At 55.0% G+C, this 27,709-nt stretch overlaps 3 protein-coding genes across 9 annotated transcripts; 1 reads left to right on the top strand and 2 right to left on the bottom strand.

Moving 5' to 3' along the window:
- The first annotated feature begins 771 nt into the window (after positions 1–771).
- On the top strand, positions 772–19,248 carry PIAS3 (protein inhibitor of activated STAT 3). Of its 6 annotated transcripts, none has more exons than XM_054806346.1 (15): positions 772–949; positions 4,974–5,436; positions 8,362–8,446; positions 8,948–8,998; positions 11,125–11,215; positions 12,778–12,912; positions 13,107–13,212; positions 13,800–13,873; positions 14,397–14,557; positions 15,024–15,160; positions 15,565–15,733; positions 15,984–16,117; positions 17,223–17,260; positions 17,333–17,444; positions 17,864–18,003. In XM_054806346.1, the coding sequence occupies exons 1-14, from the start codon at positions 926–928 to the stop codon at positions 17,402–17,404; spliced, it is 1,740 nt and encodes a 579-aa protein (XP_054662321.1). In that variant the 5' UTR covers positions 772–925; the 3' UTR covers positions 17,405–17,444; positions 17,864–18,003. The 6 variants fall into 6 exon arrangements, with proteins under 6 accessions (XP_054662321.1, XP_054662318.1, XP_054662324.1 ...); XM_054806349.1 differs by having other exon boundaries at positions 773–949; positions 17,369–17,444; XM_054806344.1 differs by lacking the exon at positions 17,333–17,444 and adding an exon at positions 2,428–2,485 and having other exon boundaries at positions 774–949; positions 17,864–19,248.
- Positions 19,249–19,869: 621 nt separating this feature from the next.
- NUDT17 (nudix hydrolase 17) lies at positions 19,870–22,023 on the bottom strand. Its single transcript, XM_054806394.1, has 8 exons — positions 21,907–22,023; positions 21,215–21,337; positions 20,954–21,137; positions 20,841–20,866; positions 20,652–20,744; positions 20,434–20,532; positions 20,212–20,348; positions 19,870–20,114 (listed from the first exon to the last, which is right to left on the bottom strand). Exons 1-8 carry the CDS (start codon positions 21,976–21,978, stop codon positions 19,943–19,945), a joined length of 906 nt encoding a protein of 301 aa, XP_054662369.1. The 5' UTR covers positions 21,979–22,023; the 3' UTR covers positions 19,870–19,942.
- A 241-nt stretch (positions 22,024–22,264) lies between these two features.
- Positions 22,265–27,659, bottom strand: POLR3C (RNA polymerase III subunit C). Of its 2 annotated transcripts, none has more exons than XR_008574367.1 (15): positions 27,522–27,659; positions 26,760–26,936; positions 26,060–26,315; positions 25,785–25,970; positions 25,570–25,658; positions 25,184–25,288; positions 24,903–24,995; positions 24,676–24,756; positions 24,248–24,299; positions 24,092–24,152; positions 23,867–24,017; positions 23,684–23,785; positions 22,828–22,877; positions 22,575–22,672; positions 22,265–22,461 (listed from the first exon to the last, which is right to left on the bottom strand). XR_008574367.1 is itself a non-coding variant. In XM_054806361.1 (15 exons), the coding sequence occupies exons 2-15, from the start codon at positions 26,904–26,906 to the stop codon at positions 22,380–22,382; spliced, it is 1,605 nt and encodes a 534-aa protein (XP_054662336.1). In that variant the 5' UTR covers positions 26,907–26,936; positions 27,522–27,659; the 3' UTR covers positions 22,265–22,379. The 2 variants fall into 2 exon arrangements, 1 of the variants encoding a protein (XP_054662336.1); XM_054806361.1 differs by having other exon boundaries at positions 22,575–22,724.
- Positions 27,660–27,709: the final 50 nt, after the last annotated feature.

The raw sequence follows: 27,709 nt of genomic DNA, 5'->3' as shown, positions 1-27,709 counted from the left end.
GTCACACGCCCCATACATCATTACACTCCCCATACGTCACACGCCCCATACGTCACACTCCCCATACGTCACACACCCCATACATTACACTCCCCATACGTCACACGCCCCATACGTCACACTCCCCATACGTCACACACCCCATACATTACACTCCCCATACGTCACACGCCCCATACGTCACACTCCCCATACGTCACACACCCCATACGTCACACGCCCCATACGTTACACTCCCCATACGTCACACACCCCATACGTCACACACCCCATACATTACACTCCCCATACGTCACACTCCCCATACGTCACACGCCCCATACGTCACACACCCCATACATTACACTCCCCACACGTCACACGCCCCATACGTCACACACCCCATACATTACACTCCCCATACGTCACACTCCCCATACGTCACACGCCCCATACGTCACACACCCCATACGTCACACACCCCATACATTACACTCCCCATACGTCACACTCCCCATACGTCACACGCCCCATACGTCACACGCCCCATACATCACACGCCCCATACGTCACACACCCCATACATTACACTCCCCACACGTCACACTCCCCATACGTCACACTCCCCACACGTCACACGCCCCACACGTCACACGCCCCACACGTCACACTCCCCACACGTCACGTCACACTCCCCACACGTCACACGCCCCACACGTCACACGCCCCGTACCGCACGGGCGCAGCCCCTCCCATCCCGCCCGGGGGCGGGGCCAGGTGAAGTGGGCGTGGCGAAGGGGGTGGACGCGGCGTCGCGGCTGCGCGGCGTCGTGGAGTTGCGCGACGTTCCCTGCCCCCGCCCCCGCTTCCCGTCCCCTGCGTCGTGCGGCCGCGGCGGGGCGCGGAGTTTGCCTCGGTCCCTGCGCGGCGGCTGCCATGTCCCAAGATGGCGGAGGCGGCGGAGCTGAAGGTGCGGCGGGGCGGGAGGGAGCCGGGGGAGCGGCTGTGCGGGGCTGAGGGGTGCTGGGGGGTGCTGAGGGGTGCGGGGACGGGGAGGCTGAGGGCAGTCGAGCACTGAGGGGGCTGGGGACAGGCAGCGTGGGGCTGAGGGGATGTGTGAGGGTTGTTGAGAGGGCGTGTGGGGCTGAGGGAGTTTGTGGGGCTGAGGGGTCAGGTAGTGTGGGGGTGAGGGGTATGTGGGGGTGTGGTAGTGTGAGGCTGAGGGGGTCTGTGGGGATGGGGGACTAGTAGGGGTTGTTGAGAGGGTCTGTGGGGCTGAGGGATCTGTGGGGTCAGACAGTGTGGGGCTGAGGGGTCTGTGGGGATGGGGGGCTAGTAGGGGTTGTTGAGAGGGTCTGTGGGGCTGAGGGATCTGTGGGGTCAGACAGTGTGGGGCTGAGGGGTCTGTGGGGATGGGGGATTAGTAGGGGTTGTTGAGAGGATCTGTGGGGCTGAGGGATCTGTGGGGTCAGACAGTGTGGGGCTGAGGGGTCTGTGGGGTCAGTGTGGGGCTGAGGGAGTCTGGGGTCTGTGGGGCTGAGGGGTCTGTGGGGATGGGGGGCTAGTAGGGGTTGTTGAGGGGATCTGTGGGGGCTGAGGGGGTCTGTGGGGTCAGACAGTGTGGGGCTGAGGGGTCTGTGGGGATGGGGGGCTAGTAGGGGTTGTTGAGGGGATCTGTGGGGCTGAGGGGGTGTCTGGGGATCAGGCAGCCTGGGGCTGCAGGGGTACGGGAGAGTGAGGGGATGCATGGTGCCAGGGGGCCATGTGGGGCTGGGGGACTCTGCGGTGGGCCCGAGGAGGTGTGTGGGGCTGGGGTGTTTGGGAGACAGGCAGGGGGGACGTGCGGGGCAGGAGCAGGGGGCTGTGGGGTGGCAGAGCGAGGGGTTAGGGCAGTGCCGGGGTGGGACGCGGCGGGGGGGAGTGAAATGTGGGGCTGTGGGGCAGCCGGTGTGGGGAGGGATGGGGATGCTGGGCTTGGGGTGTGTGGGGGGGCTGAGGTGAGCCATGGGGTCCTGCCTCGGGGGCAGAGCTATGGGGGGAAGGAGCAGGGACCACCGGGGCGAAGGGGCCGTAGGGGGGGTGCCGGGGTCTGGACCTTTGCGCCCTGAGCGGCGGGCGAAGCTGTCGACTGTGGTGGGCTTGTCCGCAAGAGGAGGGGGCCGAAAGAGCTCAGGGGGCTTCGGAGGTGCAGAGCCGTGGAGAAGAGAGGTAGAAACCCCCAAGGAAGGGAGAGCCAAGAGCCGGAGCGGTTCAGAGCCTCGAAGGATGCTGGGGGTAGGCAGGGGAGCAGAATATAACCACAGGCAGGAGAGGGGACGGCGCGGAGGCAGGTTTGGGGTGCGGTACGGGAGGAGGGAGCAGAGAGCGTGTAACATGGTAGTGCTGCACCAGCACTCACAGCTGGATGGGGTTTCATCTCCCCCCACTCTCTTTTTCTCGTTTTTTTAGGAGTCAGAGTGTGTCACCACCTTTGCCCACCAGACTGTGGAATATGAAATTGCCCCTGGTAACTAATTCCAAAGCTGATTTTTATTTTTCTATTTTTTCTTCTTGTTGGCGGTTTAATATTTTTTCCCCCCACAGGCTGGAATATAGGTCTTAGCTGGCTGAAGTGGCCTAGGAGTCCTGCCCCCTTCCCCGTGCTGGGAACAGTAAGCCTTTGGGAACTGGCACCTTTTTGGCAGCCAGCCGCAGCAAGAACATAATTCTCTGGAGTAATACATGTCCGTAATCTTTCCAGCAGTGCCCTGTCCAAATTTTGATACAGCTTTCTGATGTGATCTTTCTCCCTCCCCTAAAACTTAAGCCTGACTACAACGGGAGCCCTATCAAGTGGCAAAACGTTAACAATATCAGTGGGGAAATTGGATCCGATAATTGTAATTAGGTGACTTGGGACGGCGCGGAAGTCGAGCTCTGGCAACCGCGTCCGTAATCCTGCGATTTGGGGACATAGTTTAGCAAACGGTAAAGCCAAGCACGACGCAGGGCGAAGTGTCTGTAATGTTTTCTGCTCCGCTCCCTCTGCGGATAAATCCCTGTGGAGGAATTGCAGTTTAAGACTAGGTGTAGCTCAGCGTGCAGGTTTACATCTCTGGGGTTCGGCCCCCCAGGCGCCAGCTCTTTTTGGTGGAGCTTGGCATTATTTGAAGCTTTTTCAGTTTATTTTTGAATCTCTTCTCCCTTTCCCTCGTCCATCTCCCCTAACCCCTTTTCTGGTTTCCTCGCCAGGAGTTTGTTTAAGCTTTTTACCATCTGTGTCTCATTGCAAAAAGCAAGACGGGCCAGTTAGAAACTAAATGATTTCTCCTTATAAAGCCCATGGTTGGCTTAAGACGCTTTCCTTTATTTAAAAGACCGAACGGTGACTCCCCTGGAAAGGGAAGAGGTTTGCAGACGTGCCTTGTTCAACAGCGGCACGATGGGAATCGAGTCTGCTGCGGATCCAGCCGCTACCCAAGCCTCTGAGATCTCTCGATCGCCATCTCTTAGGGCAATAAAGAGAATTTTTTTTCCGCTGCTCCGATACCTTGAGCAGTAATCGGAGAAGCTTCGGGGGTAGATAAGAGTCCACAGCTGCCGCAGCGGTGGTGACACAGCCATCCTAGGTCACGAATGCGAGTGGTTTTTTTAATGATAAATGTGAATCTCGTGCTGGTGAGCCATGCTACACTGATCTTCTGCCAGTTGAAGGACTCTGTCCGGAGGATTTTGTGGGAATAATGGATGTGGGAAGAGGTCGGTTCCTTTACAACGATTGTCACAAGAGGGGAGGGATGAATATTGGATAAATGTGAATCCTTAATGTATCTTTTCCGAGAGGTATTTAAAACAGGCACTGTCAAAGTTTAGAGACCCCAAGTCGAGCTTTTTCCTCTTCGATGACGGAGCTTTCCCGCTTCTAACAAATCCTCCCAGCTCCAAAAAGGGGAAAAAAAAAATAAATAAAGTTCATCGTTCTTCTCTTGAATTTATCACCCAGCAAAGGTAATAGGCAAATCCTGTGCGACCTACAGGGTTTTTTCTACACGAAAACAGCCCTTACTGTAATGATGGAGCTGGCTTTGATAGCTTTACCAAATACTTCCCTTTTTTTTTTTTTTTTTGTATTTTCCCCACGGGGAAGCGCAACATCTGTCATGTTGTCCTCCTGAGATGCTGCGTGGGTAACACAATCCCGATACAGTGAATTAAACTGCCTTAAAACCTCTTGGTGCATAGACCAGAATCAATTAACTATCTAATAAGCTTGACCTGTAGATTATGGAGGTGTTTAATTAATGTGGTATTTGAAGCGACTCTAGAAAACTTGGTCTGTAAAGTCGAGGTGTTCCTGTCAGGAAGGAAGAAAGCTCTGTTGGGTTTGAGAATCAATCCGGGCACAAATACCCCTCCTGATAAACTGACGAGGCTTCGGCTTTTATTTTGCGTTTCTTTTATCGAAGGAACTGCAGATTTTTGTCATTTTTTTTAACTCGTAGAAGCCAACCTTTCCCCTCTACCCCCCGGTGCTCTGCTGCAGCCAGACGAAGCCTCTCCGTGGAACCGAAATCATGGATTTAAACCCCACGGAGTTGTAACTAATTTGAGAACAATTCTCTCAAAAGTGAGAGCTTTAAACCCAGAGAGGTACAAAAAGCTGTAGTTTAAACGTGAGGTTGACCCTACAAGAAATTGTCAGTTTTTATTCGACAGGAAGGCGATTTAACCATCGTTTGAGTATCAGAAACTGCTTGGACGTCCATCGAATTGGGAAGCGAATGCGACTTTTTTGCATTTCCAGATCTGAGCAAAGTATCTAAAAGTAAAAACAAATCTAAATATTTACGGTTCTGCTACTGGCGAGTTATTGAGGACGAGGACAGGGGAACTTCAAACGTGACAGTGTCTCTTTTAAGGCCTCCACCATCTTCCTTAGTGAACCCATGGCTTGTTTTTTGGATCGCATCTGCTCGCAGAGCGATTGTAACGGTGATTGTTTTATTTTCTTGCAGCATATGGTGATGAGCTTTAGGGTATCGGAATTACAAGTTCTCTTGGGCTTTGCTGGAAGGAACAAAAGTGGAAGGAAGCACGAACTTCTCACAAAGGCGTTACAGCTGCTGAAATCTGGCTGCAGCCCGGCCGTCCAGATGAAAATTAAAGAACTTTACCGCCGGAGGTTCCCGAGAAAGATCTTAACCCCTTCGGACTTATCGATGCTCCACGTTCAGGCAGGGCAGCTGCCCTCGGCCACCGCGCTGACGCAGGGCACGGTGTGTCACCTGCCCTATGACCACAGCTCCGCCGCCGCCGTGCCGGCGGCTCTGCTGCCTCCGGTACCCGTGCTGGGACCCAAACACGAGGCAGACGTTCAGCACCTATCGCCGCCCATCCATCCCGTCCATCCGGATGTCAAGATGAAGAGGTTGCCCTTCTACGACGTCTACGATGAGTTGATAAAACCCACCACGTTAGGTACGTTCTAAACAGTCTCGTTCCAAATTTATTTGCGTGGAAAAGGGTGTTTCTCTCCCAGCTGACACCTTTTCTAAGTGTGTGTAAGTTTTGGATTATTTACTGTTTTCACCTGATAGAGGCAGGATGATGTTCTTAATTGTGAAGCCGGTACGTCAGCGTGTGGGTCCCAGTCCTGAGAGAATAAAAACCCGGTTCGGTTGGCATGGGCTTCCCAACAAATTAGTGAATGCCAGGAGAGTTAATTATGAAAAGTGGGTTTGTTATTTTTACAAACACTTGATGTTACAGCAAAATCCTCTGCCACCTTTGAGTCTTAATTATTAACAAAAATGTAGTCCTAAATCTTCCAGTATATAAAATGAACGAACGGTTTTAGGCATTGCCATCCGGCTTGAAGGTTGTAGACATGAGGTCAGCTCTGTGTCGATAAGAAAACTTGACGTTGGGCAGGAAGCAAACGGGGATCTTAAATAAGAGCAGAAATGGGGTAGTGCAGAAGGGCAAAGCCACTTATTTCTCGACAAGGATGCCGATGCTTCCCCATTTGTACAACGGGGAGAAGAAAATGCTGGGGGGTTTTGTCTCATTCCAGAAAAGTTGTGTGTTTGCTGTAATCTTTAAAAATACCGTACAGAGCGAGCCCGGTAATTGCTGGTGGGTTTGGAAGCGTTGGTGCACTTGTGGTGCTTTGAGTCCAAGAAGGGAGGATTGTTCTGGTCTTTAGAATAAGTTATAAGTTGTATTTTTACTTTAAGTTGAGCCCTTCTGGCCTCTTCAGACTAGATCCACCCATCTTAGGCCTTTTAACTGGTTTTTGCTTGGATTCGGGGTTGTTTTTCTTTCGTATAAACATAGTAATGTTGCTAAAGCGGAGCTAAGCGTGTCTGTACTCCAACCAAAACCCATGAGCTTTTCTGGAGGGTTTGGTTTTGTTACTGTTTTGCTAAAAATTGCCTTTTCTTTGGTTTGGCTTTGTTCAATCTCTCCTACAACCGGTGGTTAAGCCTCTTCCCTGAAATGGGATACTCGCCTTGCAAAAGAAACCCTGATAAAACTCCTTTGCTTATGTGTTGGTGCTTGAACTTGAAAGAGTTTTTCCTGCGATTCCCAGGGGATTACAGGCTTTTTCTTTTATTTTTGGCTTCTGGTGGTTTGCATCTTTCTCCTCCCTTTAGCTGTGTGAACGTCCCCTTCCCATTCTTTTATTTTAGTTATGTGGGGCAATTTGTTATACCTATCCAGATATGAAGGCCGCAGCGTCAGAAAAATGCCAGAAATAAGTGGTAAGTCGTAAGAAATAATGAAAACAGGGATGAAGAGGGTAGCAATGGGTGAAGACAGTGACAGGGGGTTAATGATAAAGCCTCCTGGTCCATCCACGCTCCGTTTGCTGCATGTGAGGAAGATCCAGGCTTTGGTTTTCCCACTCCCCATCCTATCCCAAACCTCTAGCTGCGTTACAGTGAATTTTGGAGACGTCGGTGTTCCTCTCTGGGTTCGATGAAGGCTGCCAACGGTGCAGTAACGCTGGTTGTAAATTGGTTGTAAGGTGGAAGTTGGTTATTGATTATAAATGGAGGCGGTGGAGGACAGAGAAAGTTGCAGATATTGGTTAGAACCGCTTTGACACCGAGCGGCTTTACCCCAGCTCTGTTTGGAGCAGGATTTTGTCATCGAGGAGCACAGGGCTCAGACAGAAAGTCCTAAGATGGTCAAAATTCCTCCGAATTTCTCCAGTTTGGGGAAGCTCTGGCAGGTCATCTGCCAGGAAACTCAGGGCCTCGCATGCCTCGAATTCCTGAGCTGCAGGAGACTGGAGAAGCAAAACCCCCTCGCCCCACTGAGGAATCTGTGCTCGAATGATTTTTTTTTTTTTTTTTTGGGGGGGGGGGGAGGCAGGGGGGAGGCCAGGAGCTAACCTTCTCCTCTGCGCATCTCTAGTCGCCTCGCACGCTCGCGCTGTGACTGGCTCGTAACGAGTGTTACCAAATAAATAAAGGATCAAAACGTGAGATTTACGCTAACATGTGCCACTGCCGTAATGTCCTCAGCTGCGTCTTCTCTCGCCGGGAGCCGCTGTTGCTCAGGACCTCTCCCGACGGGTGCAAAAACGAGGGCAGAAGAGGCCAAATCGGCTCTTTGCAAATTATATCGGCTTACACCGTCAGTGATCTTTATTCTAGGATACCGATACCGTGCGAATATTAATAAAATAACTCAGGGTTGTTGTGAGGGAGGCAGACACCTGCCAGTTTTGCTGAGGGAGAAGCTCAGGCGCAAAAGAACTGCTAACTTGGTTAAGAGAGGGGGGAAATACTGTTTTCTTTTTACATGTATCTCGCACCAAACGCTTTCACTGTGCTCGTCACTAACCCTCCTGTAAAACTCTCGATTCTCCCCTTAGGTGGGTTTCTCTGCGTGTTTATTTTTAATCAAGGGCATGGCTAGTTTTCTCTAAATAGGCCGTGACTGTCCGTGTGCCTGAGGAGAAAACGGCAATGCCTGCTTATTGTTCGGCAACTGTACTTATTCCATAACCACGGGAATTATTGTAATTTCTAAGGCAATGACTGACCTCTGGCATTCCCTTGGGCAGCGCCGTGCGGCTCATCGTGGACTTGGGAGGCTGTTGCAGACCCAGGAGAGCGAGTGGGCGGGTTTTCCCGATTTCCTCACCTTTTTCTGTCTGTGCAAGCCACCTTACATTGCAGGTCTGAGTTTTCCTTCTAAGTAAAATGCTGGAAGCTGATTGTCTACCTTGAAAGACAGACCTGAAGCTTGGTTACACCGTCTTGGAGGGTCCCTGCACGGGAACTGCGGTTAATTTTGACGAGGGATTGCCTTCTGCTTTTAGTGCTTGGCGCCTGCAGGTATAAGAATGACTTAACGATGATTTAATTTGTCTTAAATTCTCTTCTTCAGCCTCAATGAACAGTCAGCGGTTTGAGGAAGCTCACTTCACCTTTGCTTTAACCCCCCAGCAAGTTCAACAGATTCTCACCTCCCGGTAAGCGAAACGGTGTCGTGCGTGTGGCTTCCCTGCCGTGGCTGCAGGTTCTTCCGTGGCAGAATGGAGAGCGGAGTCGGGAGGAAAAATGGGAGAGAGTGGAATTATTGTACGGAGGAAAGAAAATACGGGGATTTGGATAAAAATGTGCTAGTTCATCCCAAAATTTAGGACTACAATCACGTGTTTGCATTGGCAAGCCAGGGGTTGGCATTATACTCTTAAAATTCAGCAGCAGCAAGAAATTTTGAGGTTGATTTTTCTCCTTTTCCGGCCATTCTCTCTCCTGTCCGATGGGCTTTTGCTTTCTGTCCTTGTTTGGGAATTTTGCCTCCTAGTTCACGCAGGTTTTACCTGTTTTTACAATTCAGCTACACTGGTTTTATTCAAAATACAATTAACACATATCGATATCAATATAATTTACTAAAACATTACGCTGTTGCAGTTGTAATTCTCTGTTAAGCGCTGCTGACAGTCTTAACACCTTTTCTGTTGCAGAGATATCTTACCAGGTGCCAAATGTGATTACACTATACAGGTGCAATTAAGGTAAGGTCTTTTTAATGAACCCATTAAGTCCTGTTCCCTGAGCTCGTGTTCGTTTGTCGTTGATTTTGCTCGATCACGCTTTTAGCCCTTGATTTGGCTTGAAATTGTGTGTCGATTTACTCAGAGGGAATTTAAAATGTTTGCTGCTGCGTTCTGAACGCCGGGTTTCTATACGGGAGGGAGCCTCTGATAAACCACGTTGTGCAACACCAACCCACGAGGGTCTTTCTGAACTCGGCGAGTCTGAGCGAGTTGTCTCTGGGTGGCACTTGGCTGGCACGGGCAACACAGCCTTGCACATGAGTTCTCTCAGTTTTGCACAAGTTTTGCACGCTTATCTAGAACTCGCTTCTTTCTCTTCTCCATTTTAATTATTTGCCTTTTGGCAGATCCATTGCAAAAGGCGGAGTAAGAGACAAAAACTACCTTACCTTAAAATTCGAACGTTTTTTGATATCCACCACATTATTACTCATGAAAATGCCAGACATGTTGGAGAGTGTGAGTAGAAAAATACTTGAAAGCACTTCAGGAATTACCCTCTGGTTCTTGCCGTCAGTGCCGGGGGGATTGTTTAAGTGCCTGCCCTTGCTGTCCTGCGGCCCTGAACAGGAACTGAGGAGGCTCTTGCCCAACATTCAACCCTTGGCAGGGTTAAAAAAATGTTAAATTTTCTCACTGGGGGTTTGAACTTGGCAAAGAGACAGAGAATCAGTACTCTACTCTCAGGGGAAAAAAGCGATGAGGAACGTAGGGCTTTAGATGTGATATCTGGAAGCCTGAAGGAAAGCGGCTGTTTGAAAGTCAAGACTTTGATTTAATTAAAAAGGGAGCCTGTTGGTTTTCAGGAGGGCGCTCTATATTAATTATGATTCGGTGATGCTGCCTCTCTGATTTGGGGCTTTACGTCGCTGTTTTCCCACTGTGTCCATCTGTTCCGCTCTTGCGCACGGAGCTGGTGGAGCGAAGCACACGGGCACCCTGTTCCCTGAAATGCATTGGGGGGTGGATGCTTGGAAATGCCTCTTCTGTAGTGCAAAACAACACCGTGTGCGTCTTGGAAGGACCGATTTCAGTCTGTACGTTTTGGATGTTGGAGATGAAACAGAGTTTACCAAATAGTCCAGCAGTATTTTCTTTCTGGAGCCTCCTGGGGAGAAGTAAACCCTTATTCAGCAAACTTTAGGACTTAAAAACGATGGTGGAACCATTTCTTCTCTCTTGCTGACATGCTTCAGTGTATGTGGTATTCTCGTGTTCCCAAGCAGGGAAAAGATTAACTCTCAATTTTATTCTTTGTTTTATTTGGCGAGCAGAGAGAGCTTAAAAAACAATAAGATCAGATTTATTTTTCGAGAACATCGGCGGTGTGGCCCGGCATCATCTTGATGTGCCAGGGCTTGATCCGGCAGCCCAGAAAAAGCCGGCCAAGGTCACCGTCTGACTCACGGCTACGCGGCAGGACTGCGGTTTCGGCGTGGGGAGTCGTCTCTGGCGGAGCACCCTCCTTTGAGGAAAAAATAGAGCGCGCGGCCGTCTGATGAAATGGGATTAGGGTTTGAATCGGAGCCCGTTCTGGGTTGCTGGCGCTGACATCTTTATGATGAGGAAGGCAACGGTAGGATGTCGAGCGGTGGTGGATGAGCTTTGAGAGAGTCCAAGCAGGAAGAATTAATTAACTCTATCCCGGCCGACAGCGGGACACTCAGGTGCTCGTGTTGGGTGACCTAAAGAGATGTAGTTCCTTTCCTCTGGAAGTGCTGCAGAACCTATAGGTGAAGTTGCACGTGGACACACCCTTAGGCCAAAGAAATACGGTTTGCCTTTGAAACCGCGATTCCGGATAGCCAAAATTGTCATCTGGGCTGAATAAAACCAGCCCTTCCCCTGCGTGCTTCACAGCGTGCGCGCTGTTTTAAGTCGCTGGTGTTTTTCTGTCTTTCTTACTGTTTTTGCCGCACGTAGGCTTTGACGCACGTGTAGGGCTGTTGAGCTGCTTATGTGTTTTCCAGCTGTCGATCTGTTCTGCTCGGAAAATGTTTTTTCCCTTTTTACGGGGAAGTTTGGCTGCCATTTTTTGCGAGTGTCACCACTCACTTGCCAGTTTCTCCCTCCTGCTTTCTTAGGTTTTGCTTGTGTGAAACCAGCTGTCCCCAAGAAGATTACTTCCCTCCTAATTTATTTGTCAAGGTCAATGGAAAACTCTGTCCCCTGCCTGTAAGTAAATCTTATTTCGTCTTAATACGTTGTAAAGTCTGCCCTTTTATGCAGCTGCAGCTCCCAGTGAGTGCAGTGGGAATGTATTATCCGGAGATTAAAGACTGACTTGAAGAAACGGTGTGGTTAGTGTAAAACTGATTTTGCGTTACAGGGCTGTGGATTGGTGATGAAAACTGCTCTTTGATTCAAGGAGTGTGGTCTGGAACTAGAAAGATATGCAAAGTTTGGGCCTGGGTTTGGGGTTTTTTTTTTTTTTAAAGCAGCAGATTCCCTCTCTTTTTTTTTTTTTCCTTTGGCATGCCTCTTTTGAGAAGAAACTTGATAATAAAAATGCAGAGTAAAATCTGAGATTAATGGAATAACGATGCTGCCTTTAGTTTTTCGCATTGCAGGAAGACCTGGATGCTCCACTCAGGGCTGGGGTCTTTTGCCCTGCGTAATACCTAAAAATATAATCAGAAATATTATATTCTGCCCCAGTGTACAGTCCAAAAGGGACGCGATTCTGTGTCACACCTAGGAAAAGAGGTTTGACGGTCTTAGGCCAGTTCCCTGTCAGCTGTCCCACGCTGGCTCCGCTCCATTACAGCTGGCACCTTTGGCAACCCAACCTGCAGAACGACCTGATCCTCTCAGCCACTCCCGTAATATTTTTAGAGATTTGCATTTATTTTAATTTGTTTTTTTTACCTCAAATGTTTTGTCTGCTTTTTGGCCGGGACAATTAGTAAGCTGCTTTAAAAAAAAAAAAAAAAAAAAGAAAAAGAAAAAGAAAAATAGAAAGAAGTCGTTTCCGGCCTCGTGGGGTGGGAATAGGGAAGTGCATGTGAGATGCAAGATAGCTAAAGGGTCCCCCCCCAGCTTCTGCTCTCAGAGAAGGTTTCTTGCGTTCATTTGGGTGAGTCATCTGCAGCTGCAAAGCTGTTCCTGTGGCACAGCAGCTCAACGGGGACGCTTTTTTTTTTTTTGGTGGTTTTTTGTTTAATTCTGCTTAAAGTGACAGTTGGCTGCTGAATCAGTCTCGAGCTGCCCGGTCTGACTGACGGCGATGACCAAAAAACCAGCACGCTGGTGTAAATCTCTCTGAATTACAGAAAAGGCAGTCTCGGGCTGAAGAACGGGATGGCTTTCTAATCAAGTTGGAATGTGGATATAATGAAGGGAAAATGAGATTGATGTGAGATTTGTCATGGGATGTCATTTTTTTAGCTTCCCAGCCTCGTTGACGCGGGCAGGATTTGGTTTTTAATTCAACGCCGTTTGTGCACAGCACATCCCAGACCGACAGTTCCGTCTTTGTGGAGAGGTTCGGCTTATGATGGGATTCCAGTGCGCTCCTCAGCGTACGGATATTAGAGGGAACCTTTATTCTCCATTTCTTGACGCTGAGGAATAATAATGTACTGCTTTGAGATTTGTAGAGAAATTCTCCTACAAGCTCTGGGGTGACATGAAATGCCTTGAGGTACATGAAGAAATCGGGTTTGTAGATTCTTGTGCGTGGCCTTACACCTCGGAGAGAATTTATGGTACATCAGGTACTCCTTCTTTCTTTGCAGGGTTATCTCCCGCCCACAAAAAACGGCGCAGAGCCGAAACGACCCAGCCGCCCCGTCAACATCACTCCCTTGGCACGGCTTTCGGCAACTGTCCCCAACACGATTGTAGTGAACTGGTCCTCGGAGTTTGGCAGGGTGAGTGAGGCGAAAGCCCTTTCGCATTTGCTGCTGTTCCTTTACTACCATTTTTTTTTTTTTTTGCAGCCTCGCATCTGCGAGGCAGAATCAAGGTCGCTGTGGCAGTAGCATCAAGCGATGTGGATCCAGAAGTCCCTCTCCTTTCCGGTGGGTTTTTCTACGTCTGAGCAGTTTCAACTTCTTTTCAACAGAACTACTCTCTGTCGGTGTACCTGGTGAAGCAGCTGACGTCAGTAACGCTGCTGCAGAAGCTGAGAGCCAAGGGCATCCGAAATCCAGACCATTCGCGAGCCCTGAGTAAGTACCGCCGGTGAAGGTGGAACCGTGTTTGATCTGATCCGGTGCCGAGCCTGGAAAGAGGGAGCAGGTCTGAATTAGCGAGCGAGGGCAGCGCGGGTCTTTGTGTGCGTCCCTTCTCGCAAACCCGCGCGCTCCCGCTGCGTCCCGTTGATGGGAAGGTAAGGATTGTAAAGATTACGGATTATTTCTCGGTGACGCCATTCAACAAAGCTCTAAATCGAACTTTTCTTCTGATCGCCGCCCATCTCTGGCGTGATACTTCCAAAACATCTGTCCCGTGAGCGGCAGCGGGAGCGGAGCCGGCACTGCTTACTGCTCCAATTGAACGCTGTTTCCCCACGCTGTCGTTTCACAGTAGAATCTTTAAGGTCGGGACTGTCTCCTTGTGCTGCATCGAGCCAAGGAGACTCTTGCCAGAGCTGTTAACCTAATAGTAACGACGTCTGCTGTCGTAAGCGTTACCTGCCTGTAATTTGGATAATAAGTGTCACGCTGCAAATTATAAATCGTGTCTGTACGTATTTATGCATGTAAAAGAAGGAGGATGTTGACAGGAGACCTTTTTTCCCCTCCTCTTCTTTCAGTCAAAGAAAAACTAACAGCTGATCCTGACAGTGAGATAGCTACAACGAGCTTACGAGTTTCCCTGATGTGTCCAGTAGGTTTCTACGTTTTTGTTCCTTTTTCTCAGACAGGCCTTTGCGAACAGCTTCCCGCTTTACCTTACTGCTGTACGAATGCTTTGGAGTGAGAGGAGAGCTAGTGCCGCTGCAGCCCTGCTTTTGTTGAAAAACCGGCTTTGATTCCTTAAATAAAAGCAGAATCGCTTTATTTTCTGCCTAAAAAAAAAAAAAAACCCAATAAAAAATTGCCGAGATCGTTGGCCTGAACTGTCTTCTGACCTGATTGTTGTCTTTCACCTTTGCTATTAGCATGTGTTTGAGGTGGAAGCGAGCTTAAAAAACTTAAAGAAAAGGCAAAAATACCCTCAGGAAAGCTTGTTTTCTCTCACACATTAATTCTTCGTTGACATTTAGTTTAACGTGCGCCTTGCTAAACACGCTAGAGCGTTGGGCAGGGGAGAAAAGGGAATAAACAGGGAATAACACCGCTGGCTTGATGTGGCGCTGGAGAGGCGGTTTGTACAAAACCAACTTCATTTCTTCTTTCTTGTCCCCTAGCTGGGTAAGATGAGGCTGACTGTGCCCTGCCGAGCCATCACGTGCACCCACCTCCAGTGCTTCGATGCAGCGCTCTATCTTCAAATGAACGAGAAGAAACCCACCTGGACTTGTCCTGTGTGCGATAAGAAAGCCCCATACGACAACCTGATAATCGACGGGTGAGCTGAACAGGCTTCTTCTGTAGTCTTTAGCCCGGATAATGTTTTTCTTTTAAGGCTTATCCTCTGATGCTAGCGTATATAGACAACTTACAGCCTCAAACAACTTAAAATTGATTTTTTCATTCCCTAAACTGCTTTGATGCCAATCCGGAGAGATTTCTCCCGAACAACAAGAAGCCTTTGTCAAAATCTTGGCTTCCTCGCTGGCAGTCTCTGCAGAGGCAGTCATGGGGGAACCTGCTTTACCGGGTTTGAACAGAGCCCTCCTATGTACACTGAACAGCTCGTCATAAAACTAAACTTGCAGGTGACATTGGCACAGATTTTTAGAATAGAAATTCTTTGTACCCCCTTTAACCCATCTCCTGAGCACCGTCGGCCCCGTGTCGCTTCTGCCGTCCCCGTGTTTACGCGCGAGTCCTTGGAGTGTTTGCTCTCCCCAGCTTGTGCTCTCACCCGGCAGGTTGTTCATGGAAATCCTGAACTCCTGTACGGACTGCGATGAGATACAGTTCATGGAGGATGGCTCCTGGTGTCCCATGAAGCCGAAGAAGGAGAACCAGGAGGTGTGCCAGACGTCTGCATTCAGTGGGATTGAAGGTATGGGACCTATGGTCACCACTTTTTTTTTTTTTTTTTTTTTTTGCCAAAGCAACATTTACATCTACAAAGCAACATCTGGAGCATTTTGGATCCCATCTGGGAGCCGGTATTTGGAATACCAGGAGCATGACAGGCACTTACACACCGCTGTGGAGTAAGTGCTAGAAAAAGCAAGAAAAATGCAGGTTCCTCTTGAAATTGCAGCATTAATTCCAGGCGGGCTACGGGGACCTGACTGTTAGTGTGGGGGTGACGCTTCTGTTCTGGGATGGGGCGTGGATTTGCTACGAGCTGTTTAGAAGCCCTGAGTACGTCGCGGGGTTGCAGCGCTTGCAGAGGCGGTGGTGTTTCGCTCGTCTCCATTTCAGCAGTTGAAGCTGATCGCTGGTTTTCCTCCGCAGCCAGCTCCCTTTACACCGTGAGCTCCGAGGGCAAGAACGCTTCGGAGGGTAAAAAAAAAGTGGAGGTTATTGATCTCACTCTGGACAGCTCGTCGGACGAGGAGGAGCCGCCTGCCAAGAAGCAGTGCCCCGTCTCCAGCGTGGCTCTTCCGACAGCCGGGCCCAAGGGGTAAGGCAGCGCAGGAACCCGACCCTCCCCGCTTTGCTGGGCTTTGGCTTCTTTTCCTTCCTGCTCTCTGCTCGGTTCCTTCCCTGAATAACCAGATCTGAGTCTGCTCTGTCCCTGGGCGAGGTGACGGGAGGAGGGAGGGCTTGCTTTTGCTGTAGGTGTGGTAGCATCAGGGTGAGAGGTGGTTTTTTTGCCCTCAGCACGCTGTTCCGCTGCTGTTAAGGTCCCTCGGGTCTGTATTCTGTTTCAGGGTATTGAGTATCGATCACCAGCCGTCATCTGTGCTTCGAAGTCCTCCCATGGCAGCTCTCGGCAGCGACTATCTCCCCAACCTCCCCATTCCTGACTACCGTCCTTCCTACCAGATGCCCTCCGAGCTTCAAGGTAACACCAAAGACCTCTGGCAGCGATAGGCGCGATCGTACCAGTTCACCAGACTAAGAGCCGGCTCTATCGGCCTTCTCTTCCGCTGAGCTGTGGACGCCTTTGGGTCACTCGCACGCGTAGTCTGTCTTGGCCCGGCAGCTGCTGTGGGACAGAGCGAGTATTTTTTTGAGTGACAAGTTCACCGGCCCAACACAGAAGAGGGAAGAAGGAAACTAGACCACCTCTTCCTCCTGGGGCACGACTCCGGAGAGATTTCTCGAGGGGATCTTGACGGACAGAATTGCTTGAAATCCGTTAGGAGCGACCTGGGTTTTGGCTGGCAGCGCTCAGTGTGTCCCAGCGCTGCTGAGGAAATGAGGCGGTGGCTTCTTTTTGGGGGTTCTTCTTGTTCCTGGCTGGCAGGGTGTGAGATGGGTTGTGTCCTAACCCAGCAGAAGGAAAGAGAGGCTCGTGTCCCGAGTAGTAAATAACAAACCATTCCCAGGAACCCGCCGGTCTGGGGATCCCCGGGTGCGTACAGGAGTGAGTTAGGCCTGGATTGTCCCCGGGAAGGCGGGCGTTTAAAGCCTGGTTTTACGGGCAGGGATGCTGCTACGCAGAGAGATGAAGCGACGGGCTGGAGTCCAGCTCAGGTCAGCGGTAGAGACCTGAAAATAACCGCTCCGTCCTGCGTGCAGTCCGCGCGTCCCTCCTCGTGCCTGATTTGATGCCCGCGCGGTTGCCGTCTGATGGAGTTCGTTTGAGCAGCTTTTGCCGAGCGGTTCGAAGTGTCGCGGTGTCACCAGCGCGGTCGGGGCTGTGCCGACCCAGCCCTTCGCGGTTTGCTGAGCTTGGCTGGAACCTGGTTTGGGTGCCAGCCCCCACGGCAGCTCCAGAGAAGCGAGGTTTAATTTGCCCTGTGCTGTTTCGCCGCCGAGGCTGCGCGATGAGTTGCAGAGGGATTGTAGCTGGCGTTGGAGCTGACAGAACCGTGGTGTCGTGCGCTCGGCAGCAGTCTCAACCCGTCTGTTTCTGTCTCTCCGTGAGCGCGGCTGGGCTCCCCTTCCTGCCAGAAGTTTATTTACCATCGAGAGATTTATTTTTCCCCTTTTTATTTTTCTAGGTCTGGATTTGTTTTCCTTCCTTCAAAGTGAAAATCAGGTAAGTTGGGCTGGGGTTTTTGGGTCGGGGGTTTTTTTTTTCTCCTTTTTGTTTTTCTTTTCTCCTTGCCAGATCTACAGACTGGCAAATACATCCCTCTTCACTCAGCCAACCCTCCTCCTCCTCCATCCTCTTCCTCTGTGAGAACTGTTGTAGGACGGTTCTGTGGGCATCGCCTGACACGGTAAAAAGCAGAGAGATTTGGCGACGGTCGCTGAGAATTGATTTGTCCTGTCGGCGTTGCGCGGCCGAGCAGAGGGCAGGGATCCCTGCACGTGTGTGGCTTTTCGGGGTGATTGCTGTAGGCTCTGTCACCTTCCCCTGAGCTGGGCTTTATTTCTCGCCGCTGCCGCGCGGCTCTTCTCTGCCGTTCTCGCCCCTGAAGCCCGCGCTTGTCCTGGGTTGCGCTGACAGGAGGCAGTGGGTCTTAACGGTTCGGGGTCTCGGTAAACTGGTACGTTTCTCTGGGGAGCTCGGCGCGATCCCTGTGCGACCGCTCCTCCGTGTTCCCGAGAGACTTGTCCTCTCTGTGGGTGCGTGGGGCTGGGGGCTGGGATTTTGGGGACAGCGGGAGCTGACCGGGGTTTTCCCTTCGCTCGGCAGCATTACAGCCCTTCCGTGATCACCTCTCTGGATGAGCAGGATACGCTCAACCATTTCTTTCAGTACAGAGGCACATCCAGCCCCTTCCTAAACATGAATCCCCTGGTCCCCGTGATGGCGGGATCTCACAGCGCCGGCGGCCAGGCCGGCGGCCGCATCAGCAGCATCGTCTCCACCAGCGCTCTGCGGGAGAGCCGCGGGCACAACGGGACGATGAGCACCACCGCGGCGCTCCCGGGCTGCAGGCCGGACATCATTTCCCTGGACTAAACCCGTGCCGACGGCCGTCATTCCCTCTCCCGGGGCAGATTCCCGGTAGCTGCCTTCGGATTGGCGTCCCTGCCCGGGGCTGGAAGCCGTCGGTTGTGTCCCTCCCCTCTCGATGGAGGGAATCTTCCCTCCCACACGCAGCCTCGCGCCGGTGGTTTTCGCTCCACCTCCGTTAGGAAGGACGCGTCCCACGGCTGCGTCCGTGTTCCTCGGCGCGTCGGGATGTGGGCCGGGGGGTTGGTTAACCAAACTCCCCCTGGCTTTAAAGAAGTATTTTAAAACCGTTTGTATTACGTAGGATTCGGCTACGGCTATCAAAGAGCCCGCGCGGACCCCACGAGCGAGGCTGGGGCTGGCTGGGGCGGCCTCCTAGTCCTGACTGGAAATTATTCCTCGTTTTTCACGGCAGAAGGTGGGGGGGGGGGAGCAGAGGCTGCGTTGGAGGAGGATGGGGTGCAGCGAGGGACCCGGGTGCCCTGACCACGCTGTCGCCTCCTACTTGTCCCTCTAGTGACAGTGCGCTCTCGGTTGTAATTACGATGTATTTTTTAAAAAAAAAAATTATTAATGTAGATTTGTTTTCCTCCTTTTAAATATTTCCAGTGCGGACCTGTACAGAGAATAGATGATCTATATTTTCAGTTGCAGCTTTTGTACATATAAAACTCCAAAGACTTCCCTGTTTCTCTCTACGCGAGGACTAAATGAAGGTTGCGTCGTCTCTGGGGAACGACGCATCGCCCATTGCACAAATTATTTATGTATTTAAATGTATACTTTAATTTGGAACCTCTATGGCGATGTACCTGCCGCTTCGCGAGCGTCCCAACAGGCTTCACTCCCTGCAGCCCAGCTCATCTCCCAAGTCCCGCAGCGAGGGGTGGCGTGGCTCGCGGCCAGGCTGCAGCGCGGAGAGGTACCACACGTAGCAATTATTATTATTTTCTTTTTTTAGCACCTTTTTTAACTGCTCCTTCTTCCCTCAACTTCAAAGCGACATTTGGGACGGGGGGGGGGGGAGCAGCGCACAGTATTCTGCTTGGACGATTTCTTATTTCTTGTATCGTAAGCGCGGTAAATATTTCAATGCAATAAAAAAAAAAAAAAGTGTTAAATCCTGAGGATCTGCCGATTCGTGCGGTGACTGGGCACGCGGAGCTGCTCTTGTTGAGCCGGAGTCAAACCGCTGCTGCTCCTGCTCTGCTGTAGAGTTGGGGGGCAAAAGAGCGTGGGGATGGCGGCCGTGGCGTGCCCCAAAACGCCTCTGAACGGGTGCGTGGAGTTTCTGAACCCCTGGATTTCTGAAATCCCCGCTGGAGAGGGGATTTGTTCTCCACGCGATCACCCCGATCGGCTCGCCCACGTTCCCTATCTCTGCTCTGCCTTCCCTGCAGCCGAGTGTCCCCCGAGCAGCGCGACGCGCCCAGCGAGGGACCCCGGTCCCCTGACAAGCACCGCGGCTCCGCTCCAGGTACTGCCAGGGCGCCGACGCGTCTTGCACAAACCCGGTGCTGTTACGCACCCCCTGCTCCGGACCGAGCTGCTCGACCTTGACCCCTCAGAGCCGTTTGTGACGGGCAGAGCCTGGGGGACCCCGGTCTTGCTGGGCTGAAGGCCGCTGCCCCTGCCACCCCCCCAAGCCGTGTCCCCTGCCATCTCCTTACCCTTCCTGTGGCAGACCCCCGTCCCGCTCCCCTCTGCCTTCCCCAGCGCCCCAGACCCCCGTCCTGCTCCAGCACAGACTCTGCTCCCCCTGGGCAGGAACTTTATTCCTTTCCCCGGCGGCCGCAGGCGCGGTGTGACGCCGTCCTAGGGCTGCGCTCGTCCCCGCTCCCCGAGGGACTCCAGCCAGAGCCGAAGGGCGAATTTGGTGCCGGTGCTGACCCGTTCCACGTCCTCCCCCTCGGCTGGAGCCGTGTTCAGGAAGGTCGCGGTGGGGAGCTGGGTGCTGCTGGAGGAGCCGTTGCTCAGCTCCGTGATGCTGAGAGAGGGAAGGTGATGAGGGACTGAGGGTCCTGGGGCTCTGCACCCCCTTTCTGGCTGCCCCGGTATCCCCAGGGGTGCGGGTGCGTCCTCACCCAACGGTGGCCGGCAGCACTCTGGGGACATTTCCCAAACTCTCCGCTCCGTCCTCCGTGGCTGCGATGGCCTCCAGGACGGGGGGCTCCAGCCAGGCGTAGGCGCTCACCTCGCTCTCGCTGGGACGCATCCTGGCCTGAACCCCGAGGCAGCGCTCAGGCGAGGCATCGCCCCCCCCTCACCCCAGGGACGAACGGGGACGTCCCCGGTCACGCGCTCACCTCCAGCTGCTCGTGGGACTCGGCGGAGACGACCAGCAGGTAGGCGACGATGTGGTGACGGCGCGGCAGCCCCCGGCTCAGCATGGGCGGGTAGATGGACTGTGAGGGGACACGGGAAAGGGACCCCGGGGCCGCCCCCCCCCACCCCGGGGTGCTCAGCTTCATCGGGGAGGGGGTGGCAGCACTGAGCCCCCCCCCCCAGCCCAGCAGGACGTTACCTCCCAGAGGCCGAGCATCCTCCAGGAGAAGGTCCCCGCTGCCAGGCGCAGCCCCGTCTCCTCCTCCAGCTCCCGCAGCCCCACGTCCAGCAGCTGCAGCCGAGGAGAAGGAGGGGGGGGTGTCAGGGTGCACCAGCACCCCCCCCAAACTCACGCGGCCCCTGCGGGGTCCCCAGGGTGTCCCCTCACCTCTTCATCCGCCTCCACGTGCCCACCTGTGGGTGGACAAGCAGGTTCAGGACACCCCAAAGTTCTCGGCACCCCGTATTCCCCCCCCCCCCCCCGCCACCGGCCGCACTCACCGGGCGGCACCCAGACGTTGGGGAAGATGCTGAGGGTGCTGGCGCGGCGGGTGAGCAGGATGCGGCCGGTGCTGGTCTGCAGCAGCACGGCCACCCCCGCGGCCACCCCCCGATCCCGCAGCTCGGCAGGGAGGGCGACGGGCGGCTGCTCCTCCAGGCGCTTGGCGGGGCAGAAGGAGGGTCGCTGCGGGAAAGGGGCCGTGAGGGGCTGGGGCGGCAGGGGTGGGCACCCAGGGGTGCCCCCTGCACCCACCCACCCACCTTGAGGAGGGCGGCGGTGGAGCCGGGGAAGGCCACGTCCGAGAGCAGGAACCGGCCGCGCTCCAGGCCGCAGCTCACCACGGCCGCGTCCTCGTGCATCGGGCAGAAGGTGCCGGTGACGCTCTGCGGGGACGGATGGGGGTGGCGGGGTCACCGCCATGGGACACACACCCCCCCCACCCTTGCACACCCGTGTGCGTGCACACCCTTTCACACACACACACGCTTGCTCCCCCCCCCCCCCGCACACACCCTCACACACATCCACCCTCACGCACCCCTCCCCGCCCTTGCACAACCAGATGTGTGCACACCCTCACACACCCTGCCCCTTGCACACCCAGGTGTGTGCACACCCTCACCCACATCCTTGCACACCCAGGTGTGTGCACCCTCACCCACCCTGCCCCTTGCACACCCAGGTGTGTGCACATCCTCACGCACACCCTTGCACACCCAGGTGTGTGCACACCCTCACGCACACCCACGCCCCGCCCCACGTGCCCGCCCTCTCTCACACCTCCCCGCTTTGCGCACACCCACGTGCGCAACCCTCGCGCATGCGTGCACACGCTCAGTGTCCTGTGCACGCCCCTTGCACAACCCCCGCCCCTGCTTTGCACACCCGGTGCACACGAACACACACCACCACCCCCACCCCCCCCCCCCCACCCCCCCCCCCCCCCCCGTACCTGCCCGAACCGCGCGGGTCGCCCCGCCCCTCCCCGCCGCACGTGCACCAGCACGCGCGCCGGACCCGCCATGGGCGCTGCGGGCGCGGAACCTTCCGGGGGGGGCGTGGCCTCTTGGGGGGCGTGGCCTCTTGGGGGCGTGGCCTTTCGGGGCGGGAGGCGGTGAGGGCGCCCCCTACCGGCGTCCCCTTGGGCCCGCGCCAGCCCTGGGCTGTGGGGGGAGGGGGGCGACGGTGCCACCAAACCCCGGGCACCCCCAGCACCCCCCGGGCACCCCCCCGCGCTCCGGGCAGGAGCAGGACACCGGTGTCCCCGCCGTGCCCGGTTCCCCCCCCCAGGACACTCAGGCAGCCCCTGGCGCATTTATTTTTTTGGCTTTATTTTCCTCAGCGGCGCAGGCGGACGCATCACGTCGCCCGTGTGTCATCGTCGTCCCCAACCCCCAGGGTGTCCCCCCCCTCGGTGCCTCCCCCTCAGGGTCTCCTCACGGTGCTCTCGATGAAGGACTCCAGCACAAAGATGGTCTCGTCCACCTGGTTCTCGCTGGCGTCGATCCTGGGGGGGGGGCAGACGGAGCAGGGGGGGAGGTCGATGGCGGCGTCTCCCCCACCCGCTCTGCTCGTGTCCCCGTGTGTCGTTGTGTCCCCCCCCTCCCCGCCGGCGCTCACTTGTTGACGTTGCGTTTGAGGGTCTCCAGCTGCTGGCGCTCGGGGGCCGTGATCATCTCCTCGATCTCCTGCAGCTGCGTGTCCTCGGCGCCGGTGGCCTGCATGGACGCCAAGATGGCTTCCACCCGCTGCGACTTCTCCAGCAGACGTCTGGGGGGGGGTGTGTGTGTGACGGGGACAAGGAAACGGTGATTTCGGCTCCCCCCACCCCAAATCCACCGCCCCTTCGTGGTGCCCCAGCCCCGGCGCTCACTTGTTCTCCTTGGTCTCGTACTGACGCCGTTCCATCAGGTTGGCCACGCTCTGGGAAGAGGAAAGAGAAACGGGCAGGAGGCGGCGTGGGGGGAAACTGCCCGAAAGGGCTGGTGGAACGGGGACGTTGCTGCTGTCCCCCCCGGTGGCACCATCCAGGAGAGGCCCCAGGAGGGAGGAGGTGGCTGAGGCCGAGCCGCATCGCTCCTGGGGCTGGGGACTGCGAGGGGACAACGTGTGGTGGTGGTGGACCTTGCACAGTTGTGGAGAACCTCATGTGGGGGTGGAGAACCACACGTGGTGGTGGTGGAGAACCTCGCGTGGTGGTGGTGGAGAACCTCGCGTGGTGGTGGTGGAGAACGTCGCGTGGTGGTGGTGGAGAACGTCGCGTGGTGGTGGTGGAGAACCACGCGTGGTGGTGGTGGAGAACCACGCGTGGTGGTGGTGGAGAACCACGCGTGGTGGTGGTGGAGAACCACGCGTGGTGGTGGTGGAGAACCACGCGTGGTGGTGGTGGAGAACCTCATGTGGTGGTGGTGGAGAACCACGCACGGTGGCGGTGGAGGAGAACCATGTGCAGTAGTGGTGGAGAACCACCCGTGGTGGTGGTGGAGAAGGAGAACCACGCATGGTGGTGGTGGAGGAGGAGAGCCTCTGGACTCCACGGCCTGGCGCAGGAGCACACTTGAAGGGCCTGGATTTCCCCCCTCCCCCTGCTTGGGACTCTTGGTGTGGCTGGAGACCAGGTGGGGACCCGACAGGGCTCGGACTGGTGACGGTGGCTTTTGGGGACAGGGGGATCGTACGGAGCCAGCGGCGGGTCTCCGGGAGCGTCCACGGCGCTGGCTGGGACGCACCTTGTAGCATCGGTGCAGCAGCATCCGCGCGGAGGACGGGATGTTCACCGTGTAGAGGTAGAAGGTGCGGGACGGCGCGTGGTCCGGAGTCTTGGGAATCTCCTACCGGTGGGCGAGAGAAGGGGGGGAGGACTTTGCCGTGAGCTAGCTGGGGTCGGGGACGGAGCGGGCGGGCACGCTCACCTGCAGGGACACGAAATTCTCCGACAGCATTTTGTAGAGCATGTCCTTGGCCTCCTTGGCCGGGATCATGGCAAAATCCTCCACCTGCTTCTGCTCCAGGTGTTTCTTCCGCAGGAGCAAACGGAATATCCTGGCACAGCGGGAACCAAATCTGAGCGGGAGAGGAAAATAAATCAAGGGATGGAAAAGAGAAAGGGTCGAGAAGTCTTTGAATCGTTGCTTTACCTCTCCTCCACGATGGATTCCAGGGTTGCTGTGGCCAGAGACGCCAGGGCCTTGTGAAGATCTGTACGAGGTCAAGGTCAAGGGATAACGCCAGCGCTCGGGAATGGGTTTACGGACCGGGAAACGCCGGGGCAGGTAGGTGACCACAAAGGATACTGACAGTGTACATGCCCCCGCCGCTGTCCCCGGATTTGCCCACAAACTCGAGCTACGAGGAAAGGAAAAAGAAATTAATTCGGTACGTCCCAAAGTAATAAAAATCCTGGTTGTCATAAAATCTTGATCGTAAAAAGTACTACATAGATTTTATGGGGAAAAAAAAAAAATCTATCTGATCTTAGCAGCCTAAGAACATCACCCATATTTTTTTAACACTTTTGGTATCTTTTAAATATCAGTCAAAAACCGCTTTTCCCTGGGTGTGAGCTCTCCCCGGCCTGTGGCTGGCAGGAGGCAGCAAGGGGCGCAGGCAGGGCGCAGGCAGGGCGCAGGCAGGGTGCAGGGGCTCGTCCGGCAGCATTTAAACTTCTTTCCCCAACCGAATTCTCGCATTTGGGCAGTAAAGAGAATCCCCCGGTTCTTACCGGGTCGTCTGCTAACAGGGTGAGGTACTGGTCCAAAACTTGCTTCACAATGTTGTATCCGGCCGGAAGAGATCTGAATATCTACAGGAGGAAAAAAAAAATAGGTAGAATTTAAGCGGGGGTAAATCTAAAGGTGCTTTACAGACTCTTCCCGCTCGATCCAAACCCGGTGCTGGAGCCGTGCGAGCGGAGAAAGGCCCCGGCTACCCCCTCCGCGAGGAACCGACCTCGTTGGAAGAGAGCGGCTGGGTGTACGGCGCGCCGGAGGACGTGGTGACTTCGCTCATCCGCAGCATGGTCCGTACTATTTCGCTGCTGGTCTGGTTTTTGGGAAGAAGGAAACGACCTTTAGTGGGGGAGAATCTCTGTCCCGAGCTCTTCCCGCAGTGGCGATGGAACGTGGGCCAGCCCTGCCTGCCCCGCAGCGGGGTTTAAAGCCTCCCCAGCCATGACCGCGATCGTCAAGGTTTCCCCGCGGCTGCGGGAGGTTCTGAACGCTTCCGCGAACCTGATCCATGCGGTTGGCCACGGCGCTGACGATCCCCTGGTCTCGAAAATGCTGGTGGAACCGGTCGATGTTGACTTGCCAGTAAATGCCGTCGTCGGGTGGAGGCTGCGGGGGAACAGAGAGAAAAGCCACAAAAACTGAGGGAGAGGAGCCAAAAAACCGCTCGTTTGGTTTCCCTGGGAGAACGGCTTTGGGAAGACGCTGGATCCCTCCAGCCCGTAAGCTCAGAGGAGGAGGAGGAGGAGGAGGAAGGCAGAGGCACATCCCCAGCAAAGGCTACACGCAGGAGACAGGCAGCCGCCTCCGCCCGCCGCTGCGTCGCTGCCCCGGCTCCAATTTACGTCCCCAGAGAGCCGAGGACGAGATCGCTTCAGTGTCCCCAGTACCTCCGAGCTTTCTCCATCTTGCTTCTGCTTTTTAGCCTTGTGTTCGCCGTTGTCTTCCTCGTCGCACGATCGTCTGCGCTTCCCTTTCCCTGTCAAACAAAATAAACCGGCGTTTGTTTTTAAACACAGGCTCTCGGGTGAACAAGCGCGGGGCCGAGCGCTCCCCAAACACCCCATTACGGCAGCACCCAGCGTTACCCCGAGGGGCTTCTCACCTACGAGGTTCAGCCTGGGCACGACGTACATGTCCTTCTCATTAATCACCAAGGTGGGCGCAGGGGGAGGAGGCGCGTCGGGGCTCTCGGGGATTTCGGGGACCAGCGGGCACCTCTGCACAAAGTGCGTGTCCGCCAGGCGCACAAACGTGTTGGAGACGTCGGCGTAATCCATCGTCTTCCCATCTAGGCCAGAGGAGAGAGACGGCGGCGTCAAGCTCTGCCGGCCCCGAGTTCTTCCTTTGGGTTTTGGGATTTTTTAAGGAGGTTCCCACCTTCCATCGTTTCAGTCAGCCTGTCCGCCACCTTTCTCACCACCGCGCTCATCGTCATTTTGCCGTTGAGGAGCAGTTCCTCCACGATGAGCTCGCCCGTGTCGTTGTAGAGGGTCTTGGCGGTGTAGATGTAACGCGGATAGCGGAGGATCCTCAGGATCCGCTTGCACTGGGCTTCGTACTCCACGAAACCTCGCTTCTGCAGCTGGTATGTCACCAGGTTGTGTTGGATCAGGACGCAAAGGGCTTTCTTAACCTGCCCGAGACGGAGCGGGGCTCGTTACGCGACAGAACTCACCCCCCTTCGCGGCGGGTGCCGAGCGGTTCCTCCCCGCGCAGCCACCGTCGCCCCCCCGCCGTCCCCCTCCCCAGTGCCGAGCTGCCGGCGTTTGTGCCGCCATCTCGTCCCCTGCACGCCATCCCCATCAGAGTCACGCTCTGCTCTTCCCAAACGACCTTTTAAGCGAGATAACGAACCACCTCTCCTACTTAAGAAAACCCACCTGATTTTTGTTTTCTTTTTTAGAAACAGCAAAGCACTCATTTGTCCTTCTCAAGGTTTTCCTACCAGTTTCTCCTTCAGGAGCAGTAGCAATGGTGACGGACAGCTCAGGCTGATATCAGAGCGGTCCAGGCTGCCTTATCTAACACCTCCGATCACAGCCAGGCGAGAGCCGACGTGGGCGCGTTTGAGACGTACCTGATCCAGCAACAGCCCCGTGTCATTGACGATCATCCGCAGCGGCTGGATGCCCGTCCTGATAAGATAAGTCCCTATCTTCTCCACGATCTCCCCAAAATGTTCTTGCAGCAGGAGGGAACACAGCTTTATTTCCGCCTGAGTCATCTCGACGGCAGATTAAAACACCCGGCGGTGCTGGGGAAGAGCGCTGATGTTATTACGGCTGTTTTGGGGGGACAGGAGGGTGCTGCCGGCCTGAAGAAACCCATCTGTGCTCCGTCCCAAAATGGACGTAGGGTGGGAGACCGAGTCTTGAGTGAAACCAGCCCCTGGCGCTGTAGCGAGATGGACGGAGGGGGATGGACACACACTGTGGCACACGGCTGGTCCCTGTGTCCCCTCCCAGGGGGTGGCCGCCCTGTCAGAGGGGGCCTGGGTCGCTGGGTCCCCCCTCCCAAGGGACAGCCATGTCAAGGGGATCAAAGTCCCTTGTGTGCCCCTCCCAGATGGGATGCCCCCCCGCGAGGGCTGGGGTCCTGTCAGAGGGGTCAGGGTCCCCGTGTCCCCTCCCAGAGGGTGGCAGCCCTGTCACAAGGGTCCCTGGGTCCCCCTCCCAAGGGACAGCCATGTCAGAGGGGTCAAAGTCCCTTGCGTGCCCCTCCCAGGTAGGATGCCCCCCCCCCCCCGAGGGCTGGGGTCCTGTCAGAGGGGTCGGGGTCCCCGTGTCCCCTCCCGGGGACGGCGGCCCGGCCTGAGGGGCCCCGCCAGGCCCTCACTCACCCAGACCCGGCCTAGGCCCATGCGGCCACCATGGCAACCAGCACTTCCGGTCCTCCGCCCGCTACTTCCGGTCGCGCTCGGCCTCGCCGCGTCTCGTTGGAGGACCGTGCCAGGCGATGCTCTACCCTCTCCGTCTCATCGGGCCGAGGTGACGCTCTACCCATCCGACTTCGCTTCTCGGCCCGGAG

This window comes from Grus americana, chromosome 29, assembly GCF_028858705.1.
Source record: "Grus americana isolate bGruAme1 chromosome 29, bGruAme1.mat, whole genome shotgun sequence".
NCBI lineage: Eukaryota > Metazoa > Chordata > Aves > Gruiformes > Gruidae > Grus > Grus americana.
Note: the sequence above shows the minus strand (reverse complement) of the source record. Positions and strands in the feature narration are given on the sequence as shown.

Excerpts from the sequence above, each read along its gene's own strand:
- PIAS3 (XM_054806343.1), top strand. The coding sequence starts at position 926 with ATGGCGGAGGCGGCGGAGCTGAAG. Across the intron at positions 16,118-17,222 it reads GATGCCCTCCGAGCTTCAAG|GTCTGGATTTGTTTTCCTTC; the intron begins GTAACACCAAAG and ends TTATTTTTCTAG. Across the intron at positions 17,261-17,863 it reads TCCTTCAAAGTGAAAATCAG|CATTACAGCCCTTCCGTGAT; the intron begins GTAAGTTGGGCT and ends TTCGCTCGGCAG.
- NUDT17 (XM_054806394.1), bottom strand. The coding sequence starts at position 21,978 with ATGGCGGGTCCGGCGCGCGTGCTGGTGCACGTGCGGCGGGGAGGGGCG. Across the intron at positions 20,349-20,433 it reads AGTCCCACGAGCAGCTGGAG|GCCAGGATGCGTCCCAGCGA; the intron begins GTGAGCGCGTGA and ends CTCGGGGTTCAG. Across the intron at positions 20,115-20,211 it reads GTGCTGCCGGCCACCGTTGG|CATCACGGAGCTGAGCAACG; the intron begins GTGAGGACGCAC and ends TCCCTCTCTCAG.
- POLR3C (XM_054806361.1), bottom strand. The coding sequence starts at position 26,906 with ATGACTCAGGCGGAAATAAAGCTGTGTTCCCTCCTGCTGCAAGAACAT. Across the intron at positions 24,018-24,091 it reads GAATCCATCGTGGAGGAGAG|ATTTGGTTCCCGCTGTGCCA; the intron begins GTAAAGCAACGA and ends TCTCCCGCTCAG. Across the intron at positions 22,725-22,827 it reads TACGAGACCAAGGAGAACAA|ACGTCTGCTGGAGAAGTCGC; the intron begins GTGAGCGCCGGG and ends ACCCCCCCCCAG.